Below are 23,592 nucleotides of genomic sequence, written 5' to 3'. Positions count from 1 at the left end.
GCAGAAGAAGGCACAAGAGGCACGGGTGATCTCTTACGATTTGCCGCCCCTGGCAGGGCGGCCGCCAACAACGAAACTTCACCCGAATCTGACGGGGTCAGATTGTGGTCACAGTCTGATGTGTGACGCCTCTCGCGGTCAGGGGCTGGGCGATCTCTGCCGATGCTATCCGGAGGACGACTTATACGACAGAGATCCTGACCTGTGCCGGGGGGAGAGAACCGCACTCTCTCCCCGGACTTCCGGTGACCCGGTAGCCGGTGGGTCGCATAGCCCTTTGGGTGCTGCGGCGGCAGAACCTGGTTTAGGCTTAGAAGCCTTGGCTACCACTTTTTTCTTTGTCCGAGACCGTGGCACCACAGTCTCGGCCTTCCTACTCTTAGCATCCGACCGCAAATTCGGAATGCTGATTGACGCAACCTCATACTCACCGCCGCCGGTGGAAGCGGCCGACTTCTGTAAACTTGCAATCGGGACGGTCCCCGTGGAGGGCACCAGGTCCTCTGGGGCTGTGTTAGTCCCACTCATCGGTACCTCTCTCTACCCTTGAAAAAAGAAAAACAAGAATTTTTCTTTTTTTTTTTTTTTGTTATTATTACAAAGATCTCGCTTAGATTAAAAGAGGAGACCGGAGTGGTCTTTCCCTCCTCCTATAAGAAATTTGTTTGAGCAAACAGAACAATTCAAAAGGGGAAGGGTAGGGAGGAAGAAGAACCTAAGAATAGTTTAGGTATCTACCTGTAAGAAAATAGAAAGGAGGTCGGAGACTTTGAAAAAGGAAACTCCTACAAGGTTCCCCTACTATATTCTCTTTTTTTTTTTTTTGTGCCCGAAGGAAAAAATCGAAGCAAGAATTCAAAAATGAATGCAAGCTCAGAAGGGAACGAAGTTTCCACCTGCGAAGAAACACAAAAACAAGAATTTCAGAGCAGGAAGAAAAGGGATTGAGAGACAAACAATTCCAGATAAGAGAAATTTTACGATAATTTCCAAGAGGAAAAACGTAACCTCCTGTGGAAAGGTAAAGAAATTCAGAACAGGAGGAAGGAGGAACGTCTCTAGTAACGATTTCAAGAGGAAGAACGACACAGAAAATCCTCAAAAAAGAATCGTAGAGCCCGCCTGTCGAAGTAAAAAATATAAGACTAGGAGGGGAGAGGGAATTGAACGAAGAAAACAATTCCGGGAAAGGTCAAAAAATTCCTAACAGGAAGAAGACCCCACCTGTAAAAAATTTTTTTTTTTTTTTTTTTTTTTTTTGGGGGGGGGGATTGAATAACCAATCAATCAAGTTATAATTGCGTAAGTCGAATTAAACAATCCCAGAAGAGAAAAAGGGCTTTAAGTTCCGTCTGTGAATAAAATATTAATCAAGAATTTTATTCAGAACAGAAAGGAAAAGGAATTGAGCTTTAAGATCCGCCTGTGAATAAAATATCAATCAAGAAATTTATTCAGAACAGAAGGAAAAGGAATTGAGCTTTAAGATCCGCCTGTGAATAAAATATCAATCAAGAAATTTATTCAGAACAGAAAGGAAAAAGAATTGAAGAATTAATCAATCAATAATCAATCGAAAATCTTAATAAATCAATTCCGGAAAGCAAGGAAGGAACAGAGTTGAAGATCCCAACCTGCAAAAAGAAATAACAATAACACCCTCGACAACAAAGTGTAAAGGCTGTCTAGAATTTAATTAAAAAACGGCACCAAAAACCACCACACTTTGAACGTGAAGAACAATAACCATGGCAGGAGGTGAAGGCTTGCTGCCACGTAGGCAGGCCAAACCCGGTGCCTCGCGAACGCGCTAGCGATGCGGCGCGACGAGAACCCAAACGTTAGGAAAACAATTTAAGTCGTGTGTAAATTCTGAACACAATCTTACACACAAACGGAAAGATTGAATTTAAAAGGGAGAATGCACAACAGATAAGCAAAAATAATATACCAAAGCTCAAAAAAGATTTGAGCTTTAGGAGACTTATCTGAGCACGTCTTGACAGATGGCTTGCCGAAAGCAAAAGAGGAAGATGGACGCTAATTGCGCGGTGATCATGGGTAGTAAGCCTGAACGGGAGAGGGCGCGCTCGCGCTTTTTAAATTCTTGGGAGTTCTTTTCGGGTATGGCAGTCCAGAGGGCTGAACTAGCAAATCAAGTAGATGTATGGAGTTATTGAAGTAAATAAAGGGATACACTGGCAAAACTTTTATTCCTTCTGTAAAAGGTCTTAAAAGCTAATGCAATATACAAAATTGTTTTTGGTGATGTTTACGAGACATGGTACTAAATGTGAAAGATCAATACCTTCAGTAACAATGATAGTAACCGTGCCAGAGGCAGGGTTTCCAGAAGGATCCTGGAAAGTGTAGGTCACAACGGTCTGACCAACAGGGAAAAAGTCACCAGGTTGGTTGGTACGGGATACAAGATTAGCAGTGCCAGAGATATCAGTAGCAGTTGGTTCAGGGAAAAAGACGTTGATACCAGTTTGACCAAGTTCAACTTCACGAGTGACAGTACTACTTGGTACAGAAATAGTCGGTGGAGTAGTGTCGACTAAATTGAAAGAGGTGCGATATAGAAAATATTTAAATGACCAGGTGGAAATTATAAGTTATGTAAAATGAAAGACTATAATTAATGATATCTGTATCTTGGAATATTGATGAAATGAAGGCTTCATTCATTAAAGAAGCAAAATGTCCAGGCAAGAATTTCAAACAAAAGACCAACCGAAGGAGAGAAACATGATAAAACTGTGAAAAGAATCAAGAACATTACAATTGCAAGTGTGACACAAAGTGAAAACAAGACAATTACCTTCAGTAACAATGATAGTAACAGTGCCAGAGGCAGGGTTTCCGGATGGATCCTGGAAAGTGTAGGTCACAACGGTCTGACCAACAGGGAAAAAGTCACCAGGTTGGTTGGTACGTGATACAAGATTAGCAGTGCCAGAGATATCAGTTGCAGTAGGTTCAGGGTAGAAGACGTTGACACCCGTTTGACCAAGCTCAACTTCACGAGTGACAGTACTACTTGGTACATTTATAGTAGGTGGAGTAGTATCAACTAGAAAATGGAAAGTGGCAAGCAATTGGCAAAAGTGAAAGGAAAGGAAGAAAAGAACAAAATCATCTATCATATCCCCTTTTAGCACCTATTCGACAAGATTTGAAGAAAATTTCCAAACGACACATTCAAATACAGATGATCAGAGTAAGATTTACAAGGACATCCGGGCTTCATCAAACTAAGGTTTGCAACCAAAGCTTAACATTTGTTGCATGTGCATTATGGAACTAACAAGGGTTCTCCTTTCATATTTGAAATACATCACAAACCAACATATGATTGGGTCCTGACTTCAGGAATTTTAACGATGCTAACTATGCTACCTATCTTTGTATTGAGGCCTCCAACTTCATGTAGGCTGTTTGAAGGTCATGTTGGTACATGTACATTGTACACTTCAAACCCACTAGGGATACTTAATTTCTGATCTAAACATAACATTTCCATGCATTCTTGTTGACTCTATGGTTTTTTTAGTTCAAATGAAAAAAGGGAATATGTTGGGCCACTGAAGATTGAGGAAAGTCTATAAAAATCGCAGATTACAGTAGGCCACCAAAGGAAGAAAAAAAAACAAACATGAAATGTACATAACAATATCAAAAAAGTGTGAGGATGTATAATAGGTGTTGAAGAGAATGCTCCAAGACATTTACCTTCTACAACATTGATAGTGACAGTGCCAGAGGCAGGGTTTCCAGAAGGATCCTGGAAAGTGTAGGTCACAACGGTCTGACCAACAGGGAAAAAGTCACCAGGTTGGTTTGTCTGGGATACAAGATTTGCAGTGCCAGAGATATCAGTTGCAGTAGGTTCAGGGTAATTGACATTAGTACCAGGTTGACCAAGCTCAACGGTCTGGGTGATTACATCGCTAGGTACAGTAATACTTGGTGGAGTAGTGTCAACTGAAAATGAAATGGAACATGTGGTATTGTGGATGACGAAAAGTAAATAACAAAAAGGAAATCATAAACTTTGATTGAGGGAAATTGTGTATTAGAAATCTGAAGACATGACAAATGACAGACAGTGCAGAAAATATAAAGATCACAGATTTAAAACAAAAAAAGGAGAGAGAAGTATGCTATAAAACAATACGAGATATTTTTACCTTCAACAACATTGATAGTAACTGTGCCAGAGGCAGGGTTTCCAGAAGGATCCTGGAAAGTGTAGGTCACAACGGTCTGACCAACAGGGAAAAAGTCACCAGGTTGGTTCGTCCGGGATACAAGATTTGCAGTGCCAGAGATATCAGTTGCCATGGGTTCAGGGTAATTCACATTGGTACCCGATTGACCAAGTTCCACGGTCTGGGTGATTACACTATTTGGCACAGTGATAACAGGTGGAGTAGTGTCCACTGAAATATACAAATGAAGGTAGATGACAAGATGAAAATGAGAGGCAACAGCTAATGCAATAGAAACGAATCAAGAATACCAAAAAGAATTCAAACAAGAGAAAATAATTACATGGAATGATGTGAAACATGACAATTACCTTCAGTAACAATGATAGTGACAGTGCCAGAGGCAGGGTTTCCAGAAGGATCCTGGAAAGTGTAGGTCACAACGGTCTGACCAACAGGGAAAAAGTCACCAGGTTGGTTGGTACGGGATACAAGATTAGCAGTGCCAGAGATATCAGTAGCAGTCGGTTCGGGGTAAAAGACGTTGAGACCCGTTTGACCAAGTTCAACTTCGCGGGTTACGGTACTACTTGGGACGGAAATAGTCGGTGGAGTTGTGTCAACTAAAGGTGTGAAGAGTGCATGTAAATGATGTATAAGTGACAGATCATGCAAGTGAAAAAGATTAGGTCAAAGATATTTAGAATTAACTTTATGATGATCAATTAGAAAATGATGTGTCAGATAAGTACATGAATTCAATGACTTACATTGATATCACATGCAAGTTAAGCCAGAAGTGGCTCAGAAGAGATTATTATAACGATGTCCTATTTGGCAAAGAAAATCAATAACAAAAGATAGGCAACTGCCAAAAAAAGACGACATTCTGGAGATACACATTCAACAATTGATGTGCCAAGCATTTACCTTCGACAATATTGATAGTGAGAAAGCCGATGGCAGGGTTTCCAGAAGGATCCTGGAAAGTGTAGGTCACAACGGTCTGACCAACAGGGAAAAAGTCACCAGGTTGGTTGGTGCGGGATACAAGATTAGCAACACCAGAGATATCAGTTGCTGTTGGCTCTGGGTAAAACACATTGATGCCATTTTGACCAAGTTCAACCTCACGAGTGACTGACCTAGTTGGTATGTTTACAGTAGGTGGAGTAGTGTCAACTAAAGATGAAAAGAGTGCATGCAAAACATAAAAGATGTAAAGATTATGAAAAAGAAAACTGGTCAAGTTAAAGTGAACAAAAGGATTTTTGCATATGACAAAAGAATGAATGATCAAATGAACAATTGAGATGCAAAGCATGAAATATGGATAACTGTTTCTGAGCAATAAAACATTAATTCTGTGTTAAAAATTGGTTGTCTGATAAAGATGAATTTCTCACCCATTTAAGAAATTAGCCCATGGTTATTTAAAGCTAGTAACCCCTTGGCATCCACCAGGACAAAATAAGTTTGCACGGTCATTTTCCTTAAATAGAAAACCTGTGAGTCTCTTTATTTAACAGAAATGTATCTGAGAGAATAAATTTTTATTTCTTCAGACTTTACTTGGATAATTGCTCAGAAATGGACAGTAATAAAGAAAAGATAGAGAAAAATGGGAAGTGCATAGTTTCGAAAGACATGAGAACTATAGTGCAGGACTTTTACCTTCAGTAACAATGATAGTGACCGTGCCAGAGGCAGGGTTTCCAGAAGGATCCTGGAAAGTGTAGGTCACAACGGTCTGACCAACAGGGAAAAAGTCACCAGGTTGGTTGGTACGGGATACAAGATTTGCAGTGCCAGAGATATCAGTAGCAGTAGGTTCAGGGTAGAAGACGTTGATGCCCGTTTGACCAAGCTCAACTTCACGAGTGACAGTACTACTTGGTATAGAAATAGTCGGTGGAGTAGTGTCGACTAAAGAATGAGTAATGTGTGAAGAAAAGGTTTGAAGTTTACATGAAGACAGATGTTTTAGAAGATGAATATTACACAGATTGAAAGATCTACATTAAGGACGTGGCCAGTGCAGCTTGAAACAAATCGAACATACATGAAGACCTGTAACACTATGTAGCTATAGGTTGCACACACCTAAATTTGTAAATGTTGGCATATGATCCGCCATCTGAAATTGGTACTGTGAATCACAAGTAGAACATAGCTTGAATGAAACCCAGGTTCAGACAGGTCATGAGGTTTTTAGAAAAAAACAATGGCAAGTGGAAGAAAGGGACAGAATGATGAAAGAAAGTATACCTTCTACAACATTGATAGTGACAGTGCTTAAAGTAATTTCAGTTTGTCAGAAAATTATAAAAAGTAAAGCATTTATCCAAAAAATTGTGTTTACATGGTTTGTTTTGTTATGGTAATTGTACTCTTTCGCCTTGCTAAAGAGATTATGTTTGAGTGACAGATTGTGTGCAGCATTTAAGCAATATGTTGTTGAACTACCTCTTTAGAACATATTCTAAACTGAATTGGAGTTCAGTTTATAGAGAAAGAAAGACACGTTGTGGACAGGTAAAAAAAGGGAAAAGGGAGCCAAGACTTGTAAAATAATCATTGAAAATGAGAAAATAAAATCACACATGTATATGATACAGCAAATGGAAAATGGCATGAAATGTGAATGGATACCTTCTACAACATTGATAGTGACAGTGCCAGAGGCAGGGTTTCCAGATGGATCCTGGAAAGTGTAGGTCACAACGGTCTGACCAACAGGGAAAAAGTCACCAGGTTGGTTCGTCCGCGATACAAGAATTGCAGTGCCAGAGAGATCAGTTGCCGTAGGTTCAGGGTAATTAACTATGGTACCCTGTTGACCAAGTTCAACAGTCTGGGTCACTACATCGCTAGGTACAGTAATATTCGGTGGAGTAGTATCAACTAAAGATAAGAGCATGCATAGAAAAGGTGATAGGGTTACTATTTGGAATGTCACATTTCCATCTCGTTTATAGATAAGAGTCTAAACTAAAACAACTGAATGAATACAATCATTAAGTTAGAATGAATGAAAATTAGGCAGGTACATTATACTATGACATTACACAAACTTTTCATTAGATTTGGACACTACAAAATGTGAGATTAAGAAACTTTTGAGAAAAAGAGAATGAAAATTTGGTGAATGATGAGATGCGTGAAAACAAGTCTACAATTATTACATACAGGTGTAAAAATAATGTCACTAACAATCCTGGCCACTAATGGGGTATGTATACCTTGCGCAACAATGACAACGAAAGTAGCAGTAGCGGGATTCCCAGAGGCATCTTGGAATGTGTATGTCACAACGGTTCGACCAACAGGGAATACATCTCCCGGTTGATGGGAGCGGGATACAAGAGTTGCGGTGCCGGAGAGATCGGTCGCCGTGGGTTCGGGGAAAAATACCACGGTTCCCGAGCTGCCAATTTCAACTGTCTGGGTGACTTCGGGCATTGGTACCGTAATGACTGGTGGGGCTGTGTCCACTATTAAAGAAGATGTTAGGCATGCAATGGTTTAACTTAGAGAAGAGCACACTATTCTAGATGGTAACTGCAAGAAATGATATCAATAGTACATTGTACAACAGGCTGTCTGATTTTACCTTCCATGATATCAATAGTACCATTGTCGTTGGCTATATTTCCAAAAGTGTAGGTCACAATGGTCTGAACAACAGAAGAAAAGTCACCACGTTGGTCGGTACGTGATAGAAAATTAGCAGTGCCGGGGTTATCCGTTGCGGTCGGTTGAAGTTAAGAGAATGAGAGTCCCGTTCTATCAAGTCCAACTTGGCGGGTGATTGTACCAGTTGGTACAGTTATTGTCAAGTAAGTATGAGAGTGATGAGAAAACAAAAAGTGAGATGGTGACAAGCTAACGAGATGAAAATGTGTTATCATGAATAAATACTGACTGATAAGTTTCTCAACATAGTTCCATCATGAGACTCATATTGCCCTGCTCAAAACTCTGAGCAATATAAGACTACTAGGAAATATGTGTGGTATCTACCCATAGACCAGCCAATATCATATGAATATTACCCTTTTTTCTGGGAAATAGTATGAGATATTATATACTGCAGTCATTGTATATTGCAGTAATTACATCACAAAATGAAACAATTACACGACAATATAACAAAATAATACATGAGGCAGGTCTGATTCATGATCTATGGTCAATGCGAATGCTGAGTATAAGTGAATGCAAATCAGATAATGTTATTATTCATAAGTAGGAGTAATATACAAGTATAATTGATATTGTATGTCAATCAAATACATGAATAAAATCATAAATTGGCAAACATAAATCAGAAATAAAAACTAACTTCAAACAAAAACAGTGCAAACTATCAAAGAGTTATTTTCATGCAAATACACACACACAAAATGAATAGAAACAAAAAAATTGATGGATAAATAATTGGAAATGCAGGCGTGTTTCGTGGATTATATTATAAAACATAACAGATAATGATAAACATGCAAGGATAAAGTAGTTGGTAGTGGGTAAGCTTCCAAACCGATCTTGGAAAATGTGCCGACGCAGTGTATTGCATTGCGCAAGAGCTTTAAGATGAAGGTAGCATTCACTTACCGATTCTTGCAATTTTTCTGGTCGCAATTTTTTCCGGTTTTACGTACATGTATCCAAAAATCAATTTTTACATATATATTTAAAATAAAAACAAATGGTTGATATTACAATAGGTTACGTAGTAAAGTGGTTTTCCCGATTGGTCGTGCAACTATTTACAACTGATGATATCATTACCAAAATCTTCAAAAATGGTCGCACGTCTAATTGTGAAATCCGCTCAAAACGCTCAACCATGGAGAAAAGTTGTATGTCTTGTTCAACACAATGGCATAAAATCACAGGTTAAAGAAACCAACTCATATAACATATCAGATCAATATATTCATGGGTTGAAATGTACATAATAGCAAAAGCTTTTATTAGCAGGGAAGATGGGAACTGTAAACAATTTTTTTTTCCCCCCCTTCAATTTCTGGAGTTGAAGTTTCTTGTTGAACATGGGTAACTAACATGCAAAACTTTCATAAATCAAAATCGCTTGATCGCAAATATTAATGTTATAGGGACCATGGAAACACCAGTAATTGATTGATATAACTGTGGATTCATTGGCCTGTATTCTGAAATCTGGTTTAATCATTCTCCCCTGTGCTATCAGATTATTATACTCTTTGCCCGCCATGGACATAATCTTTCCTGCGCCAATTTAATTTCAAAGTGTGACCTTTAGAGAGGTTGTGCATGGACTATGCCAATTCAACTCACATGTTTTGATTGGTTTACAGTGAAGAAACATTCTGTGTGTACACAGTACAAAGCAATGCACACATCACTATTGTGTATGTATGTATGTATGTATGTATGTATGCATGCATGCGTGTATGTATGTATGTGTGTATGCAAAATATACTTAATGAACTCTGTGTGTATTGTGAATAGAATGTGACTTCAGTCACACTTCGCAGTCCGCTGGATGGACTCTTCTTGAACAAAGCGGGCAAAAGGTTAAACCTATAAACCAAAGAGGTCAAAACTTTCATCACGCCAGAATTTTTCATGCTTAGATGTTACAAGACTCCCTTCTAAAGCTTTAACAGCAAAGAATCTATTCAATTGCAGTTAACATTTTTATCAGGCACTTTGAAAAGTTTAGAGCGTCAACTACACTAAGAATCTAAGCTGCATTTATGGTTGGTGATTGGTGTCAATGTTGGCTTTAAATAATTACACCAGAGCTTACATTAACTAGAAGCCAGAATACAGGCCGATGTAATATAGGAGATGTAAATACCCTGGTAATAAGATAGATTCCCCTTTCGTTTTACCACATGGTACAAGTATCGAATATGCATTAAAAGGGTATTAAATGGCAGGATACTCTCGATGTATACATACTTTAATGATTAGGAGACTTTGTTAAGTTCACCCTCGATGAATGTACAGAGTACTGGAGTGTGACGCGACGTTGATCGAGTTGTCAAAGAACATAAGATCCGGTCGTCTCTCTAATAGCATCACTTCAATTATATATCATTTGTGATAATGGGAATGTGACCGATTAAAATCTTTTTGCATGTAGATGGTCATGAAGATGTTAAGTGACACTGCCAAATTTCATTTGTCACCTCTGCACATGCATAATGTCCGGAAAAACCTCAAGACATCCACAATCCAGTATTCTTTACAGAATCAAATTGATGAAGTTAGGCTGCACCATACAGTCCATGACATGAAGCCACTAGCATCAACCAACATGGCAGTGATAGGGAACTACGTCCGGCATGCGGCAAGGAACAAGCCTTGCTAGAGACCGTTTTTGCAACTCAAACGCAGCCGCACCCGTGACATTGTACCAATGCAAGAATCAGCAATGGTGTCGTTACAATGGTACGTATGGGGCACAAACCGCATATTCTACGGCCACGTTGAGTTTGTGAAAACAGCCTCGTATCTTACCAGCGATGACGGTGATGGAGAAAGTGCAGGAAGTGTCGGTGAGTCCGCTGTTGTCGGTGACGGTGTACGTGACCTGCCTGGTCTCACCGGCACTGATGAACGACCCGGACTGGACGTTGGAGACGATGGACGCAATGCCAGATACATCTGTCGCTTGAGGTGGGTTAAAGGTCACGATAGTTCCCGGGGTACCAAGTTCGACAGTTTCGAAAATGTTAGATGGGCAGTCGGTTACAGTGGGTGGAATAGTATCCTCTAAAGAGCAGCAATAGATAAAACAATGTTTGTTGAAGAAGGGGATGTTTTCTTTAGTAATTTATCCAGTGGTGAAGAAGGGAAACGTATTTCATCAGGGGAAAATACTTTAGAGAGTAAGCAATATATTTCATCTGGGGCGGATACATATGTCTGACTTTTTTTAATGGAATAGTGGTTCTGGGCTCCGTAACACAAAGGTTTGCGATGAATAGCAAATATGAAAGAACACTTCTGATTGGTTCCTTGTCAGTATTTTGTACCAAATAGCGTGTAACATCAATCTTTATTTGTCAGTTCATTTAGCAATTGATCGCTAATCTTTGTGTTTACGGAGCCCAGGTCACGTTACTAAAGACCAACTAACACTCCATTGGGAAAAAAATAATTTAACAGCCAATTTATACAACAATGGGGCTAGAAAATTAATAACACTTGGTTTGCATTGAATTAGAATCCCGCTTATCAACCTGAGTTCATTGGAACAAGCACTCCCAGAGATCCCATTATATAATTTAAATTTTCCAATAGCCATTCTATATGTAGTAGCTTCAAGTTCCAGAAAGATGAAGGATATTTTCTAACACTTCTAGATTAAAATTGAAAGGTAAAAAGAAATAAGGGATAGATAATATAAAAAGAAAAGCCACCGTAACATTCACCAAAAATTTATATTAGTACAAGTTGGACAATAGCTCTCAGCTGACACCAGAAAAAATAATGACCTTTGGCACACGTGCAAGAAGACAAATTAATTTTGAGAGTGATAGTTGTTTACAAAATGGCAGTACTTCTGCACATATATGCTGCTTGAAAATTACAATGATAATATTTAGAATTAATATAACACTGTCTACCTAGCTGAAATGAATTTATAACTACAAACTTCAATCTCAAGACACTGAGACCTCAAACATCAGACCCTCACAATCTCACGAACTTACATGTATGACCTCAAAGACCTGAAACCTCAAGATCTTAAGAATAAGAGAACACAAGAACTCAAAAACTTGAGATCCTGAGACCTCAAGAACTTTAGAACAATTATGAAAACATGGTATCACTGAAGTGGTCAATGCGTCTTTTTTAGAGAAGCAAGATGAGAGAGTAGCACTCACGGGTAGTGACGGTGACTGTGAAAGTACACACTTCAGCATTGTTACCACTGGCATCAGTGAAAAAGTAGGAAACCACAGTAGAGCCAAGCGGGAAGTTCTGTCCAGGGGTATGGGATCGTGAAACTAGGGAAGCCGTGCCGGAGATATCGGTGGCAGTGGGCTCGGTGTACACCACAGCGAGGCTGGTGGTTCCAAGTTCCACAACACGGACAACATCGCTCACGCAGTTTACTGTTGGCGGCGTTGTATCAACTGTGGATGAAAGGGATATGTTATTGAGTGATATATTTCCTGTATTGGGGCATGTAGAAAATAAAAAAGAAATAGATATCGAGGGATACACCAATGGGATGTTTGGCAGAATTGCTGTAGCCGTTCACTGCTGGTATCAGGTGTGAGTGAAAGGCCGCAAGGGATAGATAATAAAGAATATTCAAGTATAGAATGGCATTGCTCAAGCAGTACACTCATGGTGGTGTTACGAGGAAACATCCATTTTATTGGTCCCATGTATTGGACTGCATTGCTTATAAAGGTCACAGTTAGCTGTATACCCTTTTGCCTTTTGAAATCAGAAAGCTTCATGAACAAAGTCTAAAGAAATTATATTGATTCAGTAGTCAATCGGTCAAAACATTTGCCTTTGGTTGGTAATGACCTTTGCAATCATTTTCTTTATATACACTCACATACCATTTGTCAAAGACTACTACAAGGGGAAGATTGGACAGTACATAGACTGCGCAATGAAACGCTTGGGGGAGCGCGCCCTATAGCGCTGAGTAAGTAACAGCCATTTTTTACCTTTGCTTATCGTTGTGTACAAAACATAGAAATGGTGAACGGGTGAAGAAATAGATGATTTTTATATTTTAAGATCTTTTTCCCCCTTAACTTTGAGATGAATATTCCAGAGTTTTCTCGGTAATAAAAGGTGAAATTATTCCCATACGCCGCCCTTGTGCCTTCTCCCACATCCCTTCTCTTATTTTCCCCAAATGTTCAATACACAGTAGCGTGCCGATGTGCGAAGGTTTACTTACTCAACGCTAGTGGGCCTTCTTCCCCATGAGCGTTAATTGAGCCTTTCAAAAAAAAATTGCTGTAGTATCCGATCTTCCCCTTGTAGTATCATTGCATTTATCCAAGGTGGTGTCCTCTCGAGAACCAAACTACCAATGAAAATCATGATATTACTTACCTGTATTCACAGTAATGGTGAAAACACAAGGATCAGCAATATTACCAGCGTTGTCCCCAAAGATGTAGGTAACCACGGTCGCGCCAACCGGGAAGCTATCACCTGGCTGGGCAGTCCTGGAGATCAGAGTAGCCTGGCCAACATCAGATGCTGTAGGTTCACTGTAGAACACCTGAGCACTGGTGGTGCCCAATTCTACGGTGCGGATGACGTCATTGATGCAGTTCACTGTTGGCGGGGTGGTATCCTCTGGTTCAAGGAAGTTAAAAATGGTTAGAACGGGAAGTGAGAGTCTATCCACATTTACAAGTCATAGTGAACAAGTCAAGAGCAGAAGTTCTTAAAATTCAAATTTTAAATTCAACAAGTATACCAAAGCAAATATTAAGGGACTTTCGCTTTGGACGATGGGTGCTTCTACAATGGTTGACAGCGATATATATATATATACAGTTGTGGATGACATTGTTTCTGTCCTGCAATTAATGGTTATGATTTTTATAACACAGTTGTAAGAACTCAAAGAGAGTTGAAACCTCAGAATTAACGCATGCGCAGATGATTCAATCATCAAAGTTTCAACTTCGTAGAAGTACCTGTCATGCAAAATGAAAGCTCCTTATTGTTACAAAGAATGAAACAATCATGGATTTATCATAATCATAGTTGACTACTGAATTCTCTCTGCTCTTCTAGTTCAACAGCAACACCTGTCCTTGCATATTTTGGATTTAGCGATAGTTTAAGAAACCTGTGTTCAACCGATGTTAGATTATTTCTACAAAGACCATACACCGAATATACCATTCGTTCCCAGTGATATATCTAGATTTAGTAACACCCGATTTACCACACTTACAGACTGCTGATTCCAACTCTGTGGTCGCTACTACAAAAAATAAGAACAAAATAAGTTCATACTTGCTCTCACAAGACCCCTGAGATGTATACATCACGGGATGCAATAGCTACAGAAGATTATATTTATCATATCTGTGTAAAAAAACAAATCAATTCAAACAGGTATGACCTTATCAAGGTCATTGAATTAGGAAGAAGACTAACGGGCTGTGATAGTGATTGTGAAGGAACAGTCTTCTGCGACGTTCCCGGAGTTGTCCGCAAAGACGTAGGTCACCGTTGTGGTTCCGATCGGGAAGGAATCTCCTGAGGCAGCTGTCCTGCTCACGAGGATGGCCTGGCCGGAGATATCACTGGCTGTTGGTTCCGTGAACACAACCTCTGCAGAGTTTGCACCAAGCTCTACAGTCTGGAAGATATTGTTGGTACAAACCACAGTGGGCGGGATGGTGTCAACTGAAATAGTCGGGGGGAAAAGCAGAATGCAAATAAAAAATTGAGAATAACCAGATTGGTTTATCGATTACTTGTTTGAGGTTTAACAACACTACCAACACAATATGCCACATACAGTGGTGCCCAGTAGTGAACCCCAACAGAACATGAACATATTTCAAGTGTTCAAATTCTGCCATGCTTTAGATCTTTAATGTTTGAGTCAGGTGATAAAATGTAACATTCATGAAAGTTCTCTGGGCTCACAGAGTATTGTAGTGTTGTCTACAGTCAACACTAAGCATGGAGTGGAGGATTTTGGGGTAGGATTTACTAGCTTATGAGCACAACTAAACTGTTAAGTTATGTTAAATCATTGTATGATTTTTTTCTTAATGTTATTTATATGATAAATGGTTTGAGTTACAAAGTAAATGGAGGAAATAAAAAAAGTTTACTACTCCATTGGGTAAAAATTTCCTACTTCATTCAAAAAGGGAGGTAGGTTCTTAAACATGCTAATGAGGCTTTCCCATACATGGGACCAATGGCTTCAAGTCTCCTCCAAAAGACTAAACAATTTGAAGTCCTGTTTAATAGGGCTATATGAAACCTGACATGTCAAAACTTTGTTTACACTCTATATTCCATATGTTCATTGCATTCCCTTTTCAAGTTTCAGTGAGGAAGAAAACTAAGTTCATAGATACTCTTCCGACACAATTTACTATTTTATTTGGTATCAGATGTGTTGATGAACTGAGCTTAAACTGTCACATTTGGATATCCATAATTTAAACCAAAGAAATGGACCATCGTTTAAGTTAGGCATCTCTTCAGAATTCAGGAGAACATTTCACCAAAAAAAATTTCAGCGACTTCCACTGATTAACTTGCTCTCGGCCAATCAGATGCAAGGATTGGCAGTTGCTTGTAGCATCTGCCGGTGAAAATCACTGACAAAACCATTCATGAACCACTTCCCTGGTCGGAATGTTTGAAATCATAACTGTGCATTACCTGAAAAGACAGTGACGGTGAATGTACAGGAGTTGTCAGTGAGGCCGCTGTTATCGGTCGCAACGTACAGAATGGTTGCCGTCTCTCCGACATTGAAGAAGGAGCCAGGTTGGATGTTGCTTTCAATCGAAGCGATACCTGCAGCATCGCTGGCTGTGGGCACGGTCCAGCTGATGACCGTTCCTGGTATACCAAGTTCCACTGACTGCACAATGTTGGTTGGGCAACTCGTGAACATCGGTGTCATGGTGTCAACTGAAAATTGAAGAAACAAAAATGAATTATTACTCTCTTTTTCAATAAAATTTTATTTCCTTCTAGCTTCTTGAACTAAAAGTCAAATAAAGATGTGACAGTTATACATTTTTACACTTAAAATCAAGCCTCCCTTTATTTGAAAGTATGTTGACATATGCAACTTAATATTCTGGACCCAACTGTCTAAGGTAGGATTATGCAATGAAAATGTACCAGTAAGCTACTTTACAAAGTAATTCATGTTGTTTAGCCCGCCCTCAAACTGAGGGCAGTAAAGGACCTTTACAAATGTTAGAGCCAAGTTTTTCCGGCAGGAATCAAGCAAGTGCTTCTCATCACTTATCCTCGCATTTCATATAAGAAAAGTCAATAGCAAGTGGGATTCCTGCAAAAAAAAATCTCTGCACAACCTTCCCAGTCTGTTTATTTTATCAATGATGAAATATGAGAATTAGTGATAAAAGACAATTGTAATCCTAATTATAAATGAGTTAGATGTTTATTTTTAACATTGCGAAATAAATCGAAAATTTGATTCAATGTTACAGTCACACCAACAAATTGTCTTAAAACATTTGGTCTGTATGGAGTCAGATTTGTGGGGACAATTGTGGCATAATAGGTGAATAAACATCCCTTACCAGTTCCGACAGTGATGGTGAAAACACAAGGTTGTGCGTTGTTGCCACTCTGGTCACTGAAGACATAGGTCACGGTGGTTGATCCTAGAGGGAAGGAATCTCCTGGAGCACTTGACCGGGACACCAGAAAGGCAGTTCCAGAGATGTCTGTAGCGGTTGGCTCTGCGTAGTTCAGGACAACACTGGTCACTCCAAGCTCAACAGTCTGCACGATGTTGCTGACGCAGTTGACCGTTGGTGGAGTGGTGTCAACTGCAGGAATATCAAAAGGATAGCATATTGAGTAATGTCTGGTTTAGACACCACATGCATAGAATGACCACCCCTCTATAAAGACAACAAGTTTGGTTTTCCCTGAATATTATTCCCAATTTTATACACATACTACAGGAACTTGGCCATGAAGACCAGCTGCTTATAAAGATCATTTCCTTGTCTCCTTATGAATTTGGGGTAGAATTTATGGGCAGGTTTATCAATTAATCATAGTGGTATCTGGGATATAGCTGCTAGCCAAGTGCCTACTAAAACAGGTGATCCAATGCATTATAGCAGATAGGAACACTATTTCATTAATCAACAGGTCAAAATTTGAATACTAAATGAGCCCAGTGTGTTAAAAAATTACCTTTATGTTCACATGGAGTCCTCAACTTGGACTGGATGTTGAGCTTTTGCAACCATAGTGTTAACCATATGATGACAAAAGTGAACGCAATAGCAATTTTTATGCAACATGTTCCCACAACAAAGCTGAAGGGACCTTGGCATTTGCCTCCACTGACATTAAAAGACTAACCCTTTAGGACATGGGCAAGACTAATATAATTTCCCTGCATGAGACCCCAGGAACATTACCCAAGAGACCTTGACACTTGTCACAATGGACATTGGCAAGACCAATCCTTCAGGACTAGGGCAAGGTAAACCCTGCAACATAGGCACAAGACTAAATAACTATTCAATCAAATTTGCTGACAAGGACTAACCTGTACTGATGATCACATTGAAGGTGCAAGCCGGTGCTTGGTTGCCTGCTGCGTCACTGAAGATGTAGGTGACTGTCGTGGTGCCGACAGGGAAGGTGTCTCCTGGGGCTGCTGTGCGTGTTACCAGGTTGGCCGATCCAGAGATATCAAAGGCTGTAGGTTCTGCGAAGAATACCTGGGTGCTGGTCGAACCAAGCTCAACCGTCTGGGTGACGTCATTGACGCAGTTAACGGTGGGAGGTGTGTTATCGGCTGAAGAGGAGAAAGGTGGGAAATTGTTTAGACTAAGGAACTTGGTATCCTACATACCTTACCCAATTCAGTAGTGGATACTTCAATCATATAAACACTCATGACTTTGGAGGAGTGGTAACTGAAGTAATTTCCAGAGAAAGGAACTGTCTCATCTGAGATTAAAGGTAGCATTGACCAGTACTTCTATACCAAATACCTTAAAAATCTCTTGTCAAACATGTTTTACTGTTTGTGCTTATTGGCACAGCTTACATAGCTGCTACCAAGCCAGCCAATTATCATAGCAAATAAATAACTTAAGAGCATACTCATGTCAGTTCTCGAGGGGAATATGACACCATTCAAATGCCAATCCCCCAGGGTGGAACAACATTTATAACCAGCAGCAAGATATAAGATCTCTGGAAGATCATCTCATTTTCCCACGGCCTGACTGTTGCCCCAGGCAAAGAAGCCTTGGAGGAATGATATTTCGCTAGTATATCAAGTTAGTTCTTCCCCAAAGTCAAAACGATATTATTTCCCATGCTTTTTGCAAGGTCTGGGCCCGTTGCATAAAAGTTACTATTATGGTAACTTTGCCATCCAATGGTAACTACCATGGTAAGGCTGATCAACATCCAATCAAAATCAAGGATGCCATGCAAGTTACCATCGCATGGCAAAGTTACCATTATGTTAAGTTTTATGCAACGAGGCCCAGGGGTTAGCAAATAATAAACTTCTCATGAGAGCTGACTTTAAACGACACCTACTTGCTGTAACGGTCACAGTGAATGAACAGGGATCAGCTTCGTTATTAGAATTATCGCTGAAGATATAAGTCACAGTGGTTGTTCCTAGAGGGAAAGCATCCCCTGGAGCGGCTGTCTGGCTCACCAAATTAACCTGTCCAGAAATGTCAAAGGCAGTTGGCTCGGTGAACTGGACAACGGCGCTGGTGGTACCAAGTTCCACTTCCTGGACAACGTTGTTGACACAGTTGACGATAGGTGGGGTGGTGTCAACTGGAGAGGATAAAAATGAAAGATTGAAAATATTAGATTAAATATCATGGTAAATTCAACTTAAAGACATCCCCCACAACGTGGTCATTCAGGTGTTTTGGTTGGTAAGGGTGTGTTTGGGTTTAAACAGACATCTATCAATAAGATATGATTTACGTCTGGGACCAACCTTTAACGTCACCATCCAAAAAACGAGACCAGGGTTTGAAACTCAAATCTCTCCATCGATTCGTGACTTGCCCAATATCGATTGGATTACAGGCCCATGCCTCAGCATCCAGTTTTGGGTTTTAGTAAGGGTGACATCATGTTTCATGAAATCACATTTTCAGGACTATCCTATGACAATTTTGGTCTGTGGGCTAAATGGGCCTGCTCGGAGAACAGTTTCTGAAATTGATGTGGCTAAAAATGTCATAATATGACATTATTATTATCATAAGTTGCCTGAGAGTTTGAGAGTAGTGGGGCACCTCGTTCACATTCAACTCAGTCAATAAAGCAATCATGGACAGAACAAACTGAAGATACTTACTGGCAATGACGGTCACGGTGAATGTGGCCCTTGCATCGTTGCCAGCAGCATCAACAAAGACATACTCCACGTCGGTGGTCCCGACGGGGAAGAGATCACCAGGCTGGGCAGTGCGGCTCACCAAGAAGGCCGTCCCGGAGTTATCAGTGGCGGTAGGCTCAGGGTAGTCCACAGAGAGACGGCTGATCCCCAGCTCTACAGTCCGTACAATGTTCCCTCCGGGGACTGTGATGGTAGGTGCGATGGTGTCGACTGAAACAAATTTATCACCATTTGTTGATTGAACGCTGATTTTTTTTTCAAAACATGAAATGAATTCATTGTACACCACTACATGAATTGCTGTATCAAAACAGATGAAACTAAATGAAATCAAAGCAAATAGGGATAAAAATAATGATACAGCTGCTCACAGGTTAGAAGGGATTAAACTAATCTAAGGCATTGGTCATGGGTGTCCTTTTGACTAGCCATGATGCCTCTATCATCGGCCATGGAGATACATTGTGTCCCTTTTTATTGCCGTTACCAATATTGAAATTTAAGACCTCAGGTTGACTCTATTCGTAATTGTCAAATACCTCAATGCAAAAAGATTTTTTTTAAAGAGAACGGTACTTCGAAAAACAAAGATATGAACCCATCATGAAATACTTGCAAATCTATTTGTTTTAAATCATTGCTGTGATTAACTGCGTCAAGTTAAAGATAATTGATTCTCCACTAACTTACAATATTGAATTATATTGAACTGATTTTGGACTTGGCCTACCAAATTTCATATAGATCATGACAAAACAACCTATTATTCTGTATCAACGATATTCCAGTAACAATGTGTTTTCTCTGTGTAACTATAAGCTAGATGTAATCAACTAAGTATGATAATTCGCTATTCATCAGTATTTTTACTTGTACTAGTTTCAAGGCCGTAAAGAGGTGACTGTATAGTAAGCTACATTTACATTAGTTTCTATTTCTGATTCATGCTCAAATGGTAGACTTTAATTCTATATTAAACAGGTAGCAGTAATCAACTACCTCTACAGTTTAAATAACAGGTGTATAATTATTTCAATATGGAATTCCTGGAGTATTTAAAGTATCATAAACATAATTTTCATGTATAAACAATGAGCATTTGTAAGGGGTGATCTCTACAAGTGAAATCTATGAAATGGTGTAATATCATGCAGTTATTTCAGTAAACATGTCATTTCTTTTTTGTGCGTACTGCTAAGCTACAACATAAACTAAATCTTGGTGCTTATATTGGGGTGGTATCTATAATCAATTAGATGGTGACATACCTTTAAAAATACATCTAAATATGGTTGTTCATTTGTTACACGTCGATTATTTTATGTGTGTGTGTTCTACAAAACTACAAGGTAAACCAATTCTTGGTACTGGTATTGGGTAATATTTGTAATTACCGTAATGAGTTTGTAAAATGTCTAAGTTACAAATACATCTACAAGTGGTTGGACATTTATTACAAAATTAATGTGGCCTTCTAAACGAATGTATAGGGAGCAACTTGGATAGGGTACATATTGCATGTCAATTCTACGCCTCTGTCACATTTGTTCTATGGCCGCCTTACGGCGAGTCGAAAACAGCCGTTTTATTCATTTTTACTCAAACCACCTAAGTACTGTAGCTGGTACAAAAAATGTTAAAACATCTGTTTCAACTGGCCGTACGGCCGCCATAGAGCAAATGTGGCCGAGGTATGAAATGGCTTTGGGATGAACAAATGCACATATGGTGGGTTCTTTTATTTATAGGATACTTAGTGATTATTGCTCAACGGAACTTAACACCATTGGTAGGGCTGCGAAAGGTACTTGTCATGAGGTATGAGCTGCATCGTATGAATGGCATCAATGCCAAAGGTAAAGAAATTGGACAATGATAAGACCCGATTATTTAACAGTATATTTTGAATGGAGGTTTTTGTTCATGACCGACATCCTGACATATTGCCTAAATAACCTACTAGAAATATAATTGTCTAAAACTTTTGGAAACATTTTCTATATAAGTGGAAAAGAGATGATTGGCTTCGATTTTCATTTCCCACTTTTTTTGTTTTTCCAGAAAAATGCAGGTGATTGACGATTCACGTGTAATACTCTAAGAATGGAAATGGCTGTAATTGGAGTGATCTAGTGGAAGAATGTATAAATGACGGCTGTCTATTCAGCTAACATCTGTCTACTATTTTAATAGCACCTTTCGATGACACGGTTACGGAGAAATTAGCGATGGCAAGATTGCCTGAGGGGTCTGTAAAAATGTATTCCACGACAGTCCGTCCGACCGGAAAGAAATCGCCAGGTTGGGCAGTGCGATTTACAAGAAACACAAGACCAGAATTGTCTGTGGCATTGGGCTCAGTGAAATTCACCTCAATACCCATCTGGCCGAGCTCGATTAGAACAATAATGTCGTAAGTGTCTACAAAAGGCGGTTCCGTGTCAACTGCAAAAGGAAGTTTAATCGGGGAGGAAAACAAATATAAGCAAATCATAAAGAAAAACATTGAAAGAAAAAAATATACAGTATAAAAGCAAAGCAAACATAAAATATGTGAAGCAAACATAAAATAAGTAAAGCAAACAAATAGATAACAGGCAAAGCAAACTGTAAAAAGTAAGTAGATAACTGTAATAAGGCAAGAATTAAAAAGCAAGGTTAAGAAAAAAGCACAGCATTATTGTTAAAACTATTTCAATTAGAGTAAAAGTACAGATCATAAATTACATAGCAAATAATTATATTTACATTTATCAAGCAAGTATTATGCCACAAGACTTTATGGTGCAAGCATTAGACATTTAATACATAGGAAAATGTATAATCAACCACAATGCAATTCATTCTTTAACAAAGAATTACTTTAAGTAACAATTGGTTAAATAAATAGAATATAACCGGTTACTGGTCCAAGTATAAAACCCGTACAGCATATGCTTTTTGGTAAGTTTATCAATAATTAGAATATCGAGAACCCAAGAATGATTATACAGGTTTTTATGTGTCATTGCCATCTGGGGCCCATTGCAGAAAGAGTTGCGTTTAAACGCAAGTCAAAAAATCAATCGCAAGTCCCCAATGCGCGATGTTGATTAGTTGAATATGAAGTTGCGCATGATTTTTAGAGTTTGCGATTGATTGCAACTCTTTCTGCAACGGGCCCCAGGTATGGGTATAGGAGAGTTGAATCAATATCATGAAAAGGGAGAGTTGAAAGATTGAAGGAAATTACAAAAAGACAGCAACAGAGGTCCTGTTAAGAGAGAAATAACTTTGATTGGGCTGAGATTATGAGTTTGAATGGAATTCGTGTGAGGCTTATTTCAACGTCGCCAACGTGGTCTCTTTCCCATCTTATCTTGGAGTCAACTGATAAAGTACCTTGTTCTCGAACAGTAACAGTGAAAGTGCCTGTAGCTTGGTTGCCAGAGGCGTCTTGATACACATAGGTTACAACCGTGTTTCCGATTGGAAAGAAATCGCCCGGCTGAGCCGATCGGCTCACGAGCTCGGCGGTGCCGGAGGAATCGACAGCCACAGGTTCGGTATAGAAGACGTTGATGCCGGTAGAACCGAATGGAGCCATGCGAATGACTTCGTTGGTGGTCACAAAGATTTGAGGGGGTTGGGTGTCCTCTGAGAAGGGATTGATAGGGAAGAATAGGTGTGAAGCGCGAGGAGAAGGCCCTGTCAGACCGTTACTTGCAAGTTTTACGTGTGACTATTTTTCCTACGCAAGGGACGCCTGCATTGACAGTATCCGACACGGATCTCGCGAGCAGTTGCCTGGAGAAGCGCACACAAGTCTGATTTGCACGCAGAGAAGGTTTTGAACATGTTGCGGGTGGGTTGTGGGTGATTGCCCGCAACTCACCTGCAAGGCTTGCATGGAACGATCCAACAGGGCGTAAAGATAAAACAGGGGGTGGTTCCTAGTTGTTTGTAGGATATCCAAGGCCTCACAACTGACTGGTATATGTTCTTGCACTAGGCAGCTGGTCAAAAGTCTCTGTCATGTCTCTCAGTGAGAATCTCCCACCTGTAATTATGCAATGTTTTTTTTTCATAACGGCTTTTCCTGCAGTTCCCATTGTTTTGTCTATGATTAAATGTGAGAATAAAAAGGTGCTTGCACGATTCCAGCGGTACAGATGTGGCTCTGAATTTTGACAAGATGCATAAATGACAAATCCTTAGTTTTCTGTTAAACGTAGTTGGGCTGAAAGCAAATTTTGAAAAATGAAGATG

General features: G+C 39.6%; 1 protein-coding gene across 50 annotated transcripts in view; it reads right to left on the bottom strand.

Moving 5' to 3' along the window:
* The window catches only part of LOC121422072 (mucin-17-like), a 96,350-nt gene that overhangs the window by 44,675 nt on the left and 28,083 nt on the right, over positions 1-23,592 (bottom strand). For 23 of the 50 annotated variants that reach the window (XR_005971073.1, XR_005971082.1, XR_005971095.1 and 20 more), the window contains 18 exons: positions 22,726-22,980; positions 19,303-19,554; positions 18,516-18,767; positions 17,506-17,757; positions 16,517-16,768; positions 15,618-15,872; positions 14,367-14,618; positions 13,302-13,550; positions 12,101-12,352; positions 10,728-10,982; positions 6,867-7,118; positions 5,889-6,140; positions 5,145-5,396; positions 4,586-4,837; positions 4,194-4,445; positions 3,736-3,987; positions 2,825-3,076; positions 2,309-2,560 (listed from right to left, as the gene is read on the bottom strand). Coding sequence is in view for 1 of the 50 variants with exons in the window: in XM_041616880.1 (XP_041472814.1) it covers positions 2,309-2,560; positions 2,825-3,076; positions 3,736-3,987; positions 4,194-4,445; positions 4,586-4,837; positions 5,145-5,396; positions 5,889-6,140; positions 6,867-7,118; positions 10,728-10,982; positions 12,101-12,352; positions 13,302-13,550; positions 14,367-14,618; positions 15,618-15,872; positions 16,517-16,768; positions 17,506-17,757; positions 18,516-18,767; positions 19,303-19,554; positions 22,726-22,980 (4,542 nt within the window). In the remaining 49 variants the exon portion in view is untranslated. The remainder of the gene's footprint in view (positions 1-2,308; positions 2,561-2,824; positions 3,077-3,735; positions 3,988-4,193; positions 4,446-4,585; positions 4,838-5,144; positions 5,397-5,888; positions 6,141-6,866; positions 7,119-10,727; positions 10,983-12,100; positions 12,353-13,301; positions 13,551-14,366; positions 14,619-15,617; positions 15,873-16,516; positions 16,769-17,505; positions 17,758-18,515; positions 18,768-19,302; positions 19,555-22,725; positions 22,981-23,592) is intronic. The other 27 variants (XR_005971070.1, XR_005971081.1, XR_005971107.1 and 24 more) reach the window with 23 other exon arrangements.

This window comes from Lytechinus variegatus, chromosome 9 (genome assembly GCF_018143015.1).
Source record: "Lytechinus variegatus isolate NC3 chromosome 9, Lvar_3.0, whole genome shotgun sequence".
Taxonomy (NCBI): domain Eukaryota; kingdom Metazoa; phylum Echinodermata; class Echinoidea; order Temnopleuroida; family Toxopneustidae; genus Lytechinus; species Lytechinus variegatus.
Note: the sequence above shows the minus strand (reverse complement) of the source record. Positions and strands in the feature narration are given on the sequence as shown.